Source organism: Pyxicephalus adspersus, chromosome 6 (assembly GCF_032062135.1).
Source record: "Pyxicephalus adspersus chromosome 6, UCB_Pads_2.0, whole genome shotgun sequence".
In the NCBI taxonomy this organism is placed as follows: domain Eukaryota; kingdom Metazoa; phylum Chordata; class Amphibia; order Anura; family Pyxicephalidae; genus Pyxicephalus; species Pyxicephalus adspersus.
Window position 1 is genome coordinate 40,845,005 of NC_092863.1, and position 9,525 is coordinate 40,854,529.

The 9,525-nt window shown below is 39.5% G+C and overlaps 1 protein-coding gene across 1 annotated transcript in view; it reads right to left on the bottom strand.

Annotated features, from left to right (window-relative positions):
- The window catches only part of LOC140332714 (clustered mitochondria protein homolog), a 33,961-nt gene extending 32,563 nt beyond the window's left edge, over nt 1-1,398 (bottom strand). The window contains exon 1 of the mRNA XM_072413908.1: nt 1,223-1,398. Coding sequence (XP_072270009.1) covers nt 1,223-1,301 — 79 coding nt within the window. The 5' untranslated portion in view covers nt 1,302-1,398. The remainder of the gene's footprint in view (nt 1-1,222) is intronic.
- Nucleotides 1,399-9,525: the final 8,127 nt, after the last annotated feature.

Genomic DNA, 9,525 nt, shown 5'->3' on the forward strand with positions numbered 1-9,525 from the left:
ATAGATAGATAGATAGATAGATAGATACATAGATAGATAGATAGATAGATAGATAGATGGATAGATAGAGATAATAGGTCTGATTTATTAAAGCTCTCCAAGGCTGGAGACGATACACTTTCGTCAGTGAAGCTGGAATGGATCTGGTTCAGGATTGAAAACATTTACTAACAAATAGCACATCAATATTAGGAAATTCATTCCAGGTTTGCTGGATCACCCAGCATCACTGATGAAAATGAATCCAGCTCTCCGGCCTTGGAGAGCTTTAATAAATCAGGCCTATTATCTCTATCTATCCATCTATCTACTGAGCCACCTAAAACATGATTGAAAGAAACAAGAGGGGTTCAAAACTTTATTGCATGCATGTGAATGCAGTGCAGTTGCATTGCAGTATTTTTGAATGCCCCATGCAGCATCTCAGGTCTGCTGCCTACCTACCCCCATACATTTATATGAGAACACTTTCAGGATACATTTCCAAACAGTTGCAAAAGATAAAAGAATAGTTCTGAAGGACAGCAGATGACCCATCAACATGTGGCCGGAGAGCCGCAATCAAATCGCAGTGCAGTGAGTAAAGCCGGGCACTGTGTGATGGTAACATCAATCTGAAGTTATAATATAAATGATTATATAAGTGATAGAAGTTGTAAACATGTTATAAAGTGTCAGATGATTTCAGCAGCAAGGCTGTGCCATGATAGGGATGAATGATCACTTCTATATCTTGTGGACAGCAGGGGGAAGGTGACCTTGTTCTATTGTACACACAGCCACATGTTGTATGATTGAATGACACAAGTTTCCAGCCATCTAATACAAAGTATCAGGCAGTGCAGCCACGATTGCATTGTACACACACACATAGATTTATATACATATATATAGAGATTGTAAGCTCTTCGGGACAGGGTCCTCTCCTCCTGTATCACTGTCTGTATTCATCTGTCATTTGCAACCCCTATTTATTGTACAGCGCTGTGTAATATGTTGGCGCTATATAAATCCTGTTTATTATTATTATTATTAATAAATAATAATAATAATATTAATATTAAAGAAGGGGGGGATAGATGGATGTTAGAAGGAGTAAATCTGTGCACATAACTCCTATGAATAATATACCCCAGAAAAGTTGGACGTCACCCCGGTATCAGATCCGGATTAGAGTGTCAGCACACTGACCCAGCAGTACAGTAAGTGCTCCCCATCTCACCTTGTCCCGGGGTGTCCCCAGCATTATGTTGTGCAGTATTGGAGAGCGCCGGTGTCTGGCTCTCAGCCTTGCCCAGCATTGTTCACACGTGTGTCCCCGGCCCGTACACTGATCGCTCCCGATGGATCTCCGCGATGTGATCGGAGTGAACGCGGTGATTTCCAATACAGAGGTCACCCTATGGAAGAGTGGAGAGGAAACGCTGCCTTCCGTATATGGTCATGATGTCCTTTTTAGGTCAGGGAACATTACGTACAGCCAATCACAGTGCGGGGGTGTGTTCTTCAGTCCTCGTTCCCTTTACAACTCCATTGACTGGCGAAGGCCGCCGGTGAGAGTAGAGGTGACTTGATGGGCAGCAAGGTCACGTGTCTGGAGGGGACACCGGAAGCTGCATGTTTGGAATTAGCACCACAGGGCAGGTGCAGGGTGAGCTCTGCTCACATGTCATACTGTGCTTTGCAATGTTAGGCTCCTCTCAGACTTCTACGCATAGAAAACCACTGCTCAGGGGTGACAAACCACAACCACAGGTCAATGGGGCTGATTTAATAAAGCTCTCCAAGGATGGAAAGGATACACTTTCATCAGTGAACCTGGGTGATCCAGCAACCCTGAAATGGGTCTCTTAGAAGCCATTTGCTGTTTGTTAGCAAATGTTTTCAATCCTGGACCAGAGCCAGGATCACCCAGCGTTACTGGTGAAAGTGTATCCTATCAAGCCTTGGAGAGCTTTAATAAATCAGAGCCAATGTGTTTGTACATATTGTCTTCAGGCAGTCGCCACCTGTGGCAGCCCCATAAGGAATGAATGGGGGCGGCAGTACTAGTACCACTCACTTTTACCAGATGGGTATTTTGAAAGCGCTATGCCATGCCAGTCATCGAAAGCCTGGCACCTTGGCCATGCAAAATCCTGCAACAAGCAGCAGATGTGAACCCCTCCTTTGTGTTTGCTGTTGTGATGCAGCTTTCATATTTGTTGCTGCTTGGTGCCCTGATGTCTGGAAAATCAAATGCATGGTCAGAATAACAACACAAATACAAAACACGCACAAAGTGGTTCCCAGTCACACCCATGCATGTAAATGGGAATGGTTGGGAGTGCAGCTGAGCATGTGATATAACACTGCCGTTTACTGCTAGTCTTTGTGATAAAATACACAATATTACATATTTCAGCACTGAATTTTCTTCTTCCCTTCTGGTATTGTCCCAGGAACATGTTCTGGTGTCACCACAATCACTTTCAGGGACATTGGTGACAGAGCAAGGGACTTTGTTCATGCGTTAACTTCCCTGGCGGTCTAATCATGTTAGTTCTTTTTTTGACAAAAGCAGCACATTGTTTTGCATGGAAATTTATTTTACATTGTAGGCCTGTTATTCTTAGGCATAACTTTTCGAAATATGTCCAATAAATTTAATAATAAACTTTAAATAAAAAACACAAAAATCTGTTAAAACAAGGGTGCATAAAAATACTGAAATCTGTAATATAACCGTACAGTAGCATATATATTATAATTTTATATATATTATTATATATAATATAATGATTACTTTGTATTGGATTTAATACAGTTATTTTGTATTTAATCCAATACAAAATAATTAGAATTTCCCGCCGCGCCTCCGCACGCACCAACACCCCCAGGAACTCCCAATCAGAAGAAGAGGACGCAGCCCAAAGGATGGGATCCGATGGGCAGGACGCCAGAGGACGCGGATGGGACCAGGTAAGTATTTTTTTTAATGTTTTTAGCTATCCTGAGTGTGGCTCGGGGTTACCGCTTTCAGCATGTTTTTTTTTTACCCCGAGCCACACTCAGGAGTACCGCTAAGGGGTTATTATGTATTGTATTAAAATAGCTGCTGGCATTGCGCTGAAACATTCAAGAAAACTGACATATCTTTTCCAATGTGGGCTCATCACATATGGGACCATGCATATGTGCGCTGGAGCTGCATCGAGGTGCTTTTGAATATGAATGTCACTGCAACACACTAACACAAGTGTCACCGAAGGCCGAGCCACAGCCGACCCTCTCAGCTGCACCAGTGAGGAATAGATTATGTCCCCCTGATAGGAAGCAATAAAAACCAGATCTTCTCACCTCTCCATTCACACAAAGGTGATACCTGAACAAGTCTACATAAATACACAATATACATCAACCATATCATTCTTCAGTTTATCAATTAAAATCTGTTCCTGCTTGATCCTCAGTTGGCCAATTTGTTGGTGAGATTTACAGATCTCCATACAATTCTTTAACTGCCTATTTTAAAAAGCCAATAGAAAGGAAGCATACTAAGGAAATAAAACAATGATTTCAATCCCCTTTAGGAGAACATACCATATAGTTCACCATACGTGGTGAATCATCCTCCCTTTCCTCTGTGCGGGGCATCTTTGGCACTTATGTTACTTTGGGAAGTAAAAGTTTTGTATCCATTGTCTCCTTGATAGTGAAAAAGATTATTCTGCACAAATTGATTTACCTGGAACCCCCACTTCATTACTTCTGGGCCAGTTTATGTATGTTTTAATTTAGATGAACGGGATTAAACTTCTATTGAAAATCCTTGTTTGAGTTTCCCTTATGCTTTGCATCGTTCATGACTGCAATATGTTCTCTGTTAGGTAAATAAAAGATCAATTTCTTATTATTCTCCAATAAAAATTGTTACAACAAAAAACAACAATCATTGTTTGCACATTAATTCTTCATAGTCCATGTTACTGGTGTCAGTCCTATTTTCAGCTAAAAGATATCAATATTATCATTTTTCTTTCAATACATTTTTATGGTACTATTGTATGTTTTTAGTTTACAGAACAGTTATGACTATCAAGATGCAGTTACAAAGAACTAGCAGAATTACATGTCATGTGGTATAACTTTTGTCGCATTGATAGTAAGTGAATCTGTACACACATGTATTCTATCTGAGGAGGCAAAAAGCCTCCAGATGACTTTTGGGGTCTCAGTGGACCACTTGGGTCCCAAGGTAAAATAGTGGAATTAATATATTTATTGTGATTCACAGAAAAATGTGTATTGGTATATTATTGAAGGTGGGAGTATAGGAAAAAAAATGAAGGATGTAGATATTAAATAAATACATTGGGCTTTCATCTAGTTGACAGGTTAAAGAAAAAGAGAACATTATTAAGATAGGAAAAGAAACAATGGGAAAGGAAAATGGGAAGGGATGAAGGTTACAGGGGCAGTTGGACAGGAAAGGTAGGGGGTCCTATGCTGCTAGTTTAGAGGTCACTGTGAGATTTGTATACTTGTATCCAAAATATGGAAGTTCCCTCTAATATATGTTGCAATGTACATGGGGAACATCCTAGTGACACTGGAAGGTCACCTGTAGTACTAGCGAACCAAACATTTATAATAATAATTGGCTTTTCCTGCCAGAACATTGGGTGTGTTTTGGGATACTGCTGTCTAGATAGAGTTCCATTCCCCCAGATCACATTTATTTGTGTATGGGTGAGGGGAGGGTGTCAGATGTGTGAAGATAGAAGTACAGGATATCACATCAGCGGTGAGTGGTTTAGTTCTGCATTTCAGTTCAACATTTTCAATTTTCAAAATTGTAATTTTGTATCAAGTCATAAGGTGAGAAATTATGGAATTGAGCTGATCTATACTAGACATTTGGAAACCCAGTCAAGAATTGCACAGACACCCTAATTTACTTCATTGTGGCAAATCTAAGCCAGTATTTCAACCCAGGAAATAAAGTATGATGCCACAACAAAAATGGCTAATAAATCTGGAAAAAGCATCTCTGACCAGAGACCTCTGCTCATAGAGAACATTAAAAACACCCTGGTTAGTTTTCCACAAATGTTTGGCCATTTGGTGAACTTTCTAAGTCACTGAACTAGAACAAAAAAGGAAAAAAAAACAAAAGGAAGCAAATCAGGGCAATGTGAAGTCAGAACGAAAGATCTGTAGACTTGTTCTGCCTCAGTAACTGGGAAAGTATTAAACCATAATAATAATGTTGCACATAATTAAAGATGAAGTTTATTCTGTTTCCTTTCCATGGTTCCTCTTTTCCCTCTTCATCAACATGCTAATGAAATTACTAAATAAAACCTGTTTTCATACCCAGATTTTACATGTAATTATAACTAGGTCTCTGCAATGCAGGCAGTTTGGCACTGATTTTCCAAAACTGAAAGAATTATAATCCATTGACACAGGTGGATCACAAAAAGTAAAGTTGGGGAGGAAAGGGCTGGATTATGCTGGATAGCAATCAGCCATAGAATGGGACAGGCTCTGTCTTACTTGCCGACAGTGTGTGGTAATCACAGGGTAGGTTTTTTGTACTGAAGAGGAATCTGTACCAATTCAGCTTCTGGCTCCCCTATTCACAATCAATAATCAAATGTCAAGAACACTGCACAGATAACACTTCCACCTGCTGTGATTTTTCTGGGATCATACCCTTCTCATTTTCTGACAGTCCTTGGTGAATTAGGATAATCCCTGTTATCGACTACCAGTAGTAGGTTATTTGCACCTCCACCAAACTAACACTATAGGAGATGCAGTTACCCCACTAGCTGGCATGCTGGGCCTGCTTTCCTCTAGACTTGTCCAAGACACACCCCTGTGTATTCAGAGATGTAAAATTGGCTCCTGACGATCCTCATGCATTATCTAGGAAGATGCAATCAAGTACTGGAGATTAGCCATCCCTTAATTTTTTATGTTTCTTTCTCTCTGTCACTCTATCTATGCGATTCCTTGGATAATCGCACAAAGTCACAAAAGTAGATCACTTAGAAAAACCAAAGGGACCTGGGCAATATTAAGTACCTGGGTCTATTGTACTAGGTGAACCAATAAATTGGGTACAGGACAGACACAGGGGAAAAGGGAATAGAAGGGAAACCACACAAAGTCACATTCGGATATGCTAACTGTAGAGCTCAGATGCAATAGTAAAGTAGCCTGTGCTATTCTTTAGGAGCGTAAAAAGATTGTTGACTGCGGAGTGATAGGCTGGTAACCCTTATGGCCACCGGAGTACTTTGTTGCAAGGAGACCCCCAGGCTCTCCCCACCAATGGCGAGTATGACAGACAGCTTTAATGTAAAGACAGCCAGAGATCAGATACAGGCTAGTCTGGAATCTCTGTATAAAGTGGCAGGCCAGGGTCAGGATATACGCCAAGAATCAAGGTCGTCTAAGGTAAGGACAGGCAGGTAGTGTCAAGGTCAGACCAAGGTCAGGTATTTAGAGGCAATTAGAGTATAGCTGTGTAAAGTCACAGGTAACACACTAAGGATCCAGCAACCAGACTAGAGCTAGAAAGGCCTAAATATTACTAGCAATAGTAGAAGAGGATCAGGAACTAATCGGCTCTGTCTCAGTGTTACGTGTATGGGAAACTTAAGGCAGGCTTTATACAGGAATGCCAACTCTTCCAACCTGAAACCTTTGCACAGGAATCTCCTCTGATTTGATGCCTAGTGGTGCTTTTTAAGCAAGTTAAGGAGCAAGGATGTGTTAGCTTAGGGAAGTTTAGCTTTGCTGAATTAACTTATAATTTGGGGGTATTTTTAACCTATTATTTGACAATACATTGAATAGAATTTTATCAACATAACACGTAATAAATGCTTAAATTTTGTGCTGATACAATTCAAAAAAAATATAATGAATAATGGACTGTGCTTAACCTACACACAAACCTCTCCACATATTTATAAAGACCAGAGACTGTTATTGCATGCCTGCTGCCCAAGGATATAATCTGACCTCACATCATAAAAATATTCAGTTTCAAAATAAAAAAAAATCCTCATGTAGCAAAACCCCCAAAACTGAAATAACCCTCCCCCAATCTATTTTTATACTACCTTGAAATGTATACTGGCGTCCTTCGCAAAGTAGGACAATGCAAAAATCAGTAATACTTAAAATAATACTGTGCATTCAGCATAGAGATCCCTTTACTCCCAGCTACAGGAATTTATATATATCATCTGGGGGAATTTGTGCACATCTGTGTATGTGTGTTTAATATGTTATCTTGGTGGAAGGTGCAAATAATCTACGTTGCCATACTTCACTTACAATCACATGGTTTATACCCACTATGACTATTGCAACTTTCATTGAGTGCTACACACAATTTTATTTTCCCACACTTTTCTTGATAAATTCCCAGAAAGCTTTGTATTCTGTATACATAATGAGGTGTATCTGAATCCTCTAAAACCTCAGCAACTGGTGTGGTATGTGACAGATGTAAACTGTACTGTTTGTACTTTGAAGTATGGTGACATGGAGATTACATTCACCTTCCACTGATGAGTTGTACTTTCACACACTAACCAGACTGAGACCCCTTTAGTACCTTTGTAAGGGTCACCTTCCAGCTCAAATAACCTCCACACATCTGGAAACTATTTTAACATGATTTTAGAATGTGAGTCTGCACCAATTTGTATTCAATTAGCTGAAAGAGCTAATTGGAGGGGTTTTCAAATACGTTTAATTAACCTTAACATTATGTGTAACTGTGTATTTCTTCATGTGAATCAAAATATCTGATTACAAAGATAAACACTAAGTCTGTACGTTTGTAATTTTGGGATGGGCAATGCATGTAATGTCTTAGGACTGTAAGGGGTCTATTTATAAAGCAGGGAATCTGACATTCACTGAAACATTCCAGGTCCATGTGTTTTAATGGCAGTAATTGTTTCTCCACCTGGGAATAATTCAGTGAATGTTAGAATTACTATTTTATAATAAGACACAAGAGAACATTCATAAGAGGATTTTCTTTGCAGGGTTTATTCTTTTCCAGAAATGTGATGTAAATCTGTATAAGATTGGGGATTTCTTTATCTTTATTCATGCTATCACAGTGGTATACAGATAATGCATGTATCCATGTCCATCTGTAGCCAAGCAGAGCCCTCTAGCTGTGAAAGGCTGGTAAAACACAAGCAGATCATGCATGCCAACAGTAACAAAAAATCCACCATAAATCCTAGTTTATGAATCTTTTGGCCTACTTAGGTCTAAACAGCAAAGTAGCGCAGCAACCCCTATTCTCCATGCACTGTGAAATCATTCATTCTATGGCTGAATGCTAAAACACTAAGACTCTCTAAAACAAGCCTAGCAGTTACATGGAACATAATTAACCCAGCTCCACCATTAGCATTAGCACCAGCTAATTGCAGCTAAACATTACAAAGAAGATATTACAGAGGAATAATTAAAGGGGCCATTTTGCAGTTTTATTAGAACATGGAAGGGAAATAATTTTGGTGTTATCCATATACAATATGTTTTGTAAGCCATGTACCTATGTGTAATTTATATGTACATAAGGGCAGCCACATTTTCTCATTGCATAAACAGCCCCTTCTTCTTTATTAGTAGTGCTACACTAAAGATGTGTTTATTTGCTGCTTCTCAATTCCATGCAAGTCTATCAGCCACTAGACCCCATGGTCGCTTCCTGTCAGTGGGCTGCCCACACCTTTCCAGAAATTCTCAGGGGTTGGAGACCTCTGCTCTACTTTAGGGCTGGACTTGCCCCGATCTAAACAGAGCTCCCTCTAGTGGCCAATGTTTACTATTCATTTAATACCAAAATAAGAAAAAGATGTGAACACTGCTAATTTTTTTTTTACTTACCATTGCAAGTCATTTACGTAAGCAGTGATTCACTGTCACAATGTTCTGGAGCTGTATTGTGGTTAGCAGGAGTTAAAAACACCCCACATTTAGTGGTCAGCAATAATTAAAAAAGCCCATATGTTGGTGGGAGTTAGAACTGCTCCATCAGTAATAAACACCCCAGTGTTATTGAGTAATAAATGCTCTGTGTCAGTAGGAGTACTTTATACGTGTCTGCACAATGCTAACGTCTCTTCACCTAAAAAGCCCTTTGCAGATAATTTCCATGTTGATCTACATTTATTCCCAACACAACCTAAATTTTGGACAGATAGCATCACTTTGAGATCAAACATCAGAATTTATAGTTTGTTTACTGCAAGCTGTCTGGGTCCTGAAACAAAAAGGTTTCCCCAAACCATAATATTTCCAACACTATGCGTCACTGTGAGCATAAAGTCCTTCCTGATAAGTTTGCACCGAACATGGCTACTGGCAAGAAAAAAGTCTATTGTTCAGACTGTTGTCTGTCAAATGCACATTGTCAGGAAGGGCCTTGTTTTTACATATCTTTCATGTCAAACTTTAGTCTTGCTTTTTTTTTTTAAAAAACAGAAAAGGGGT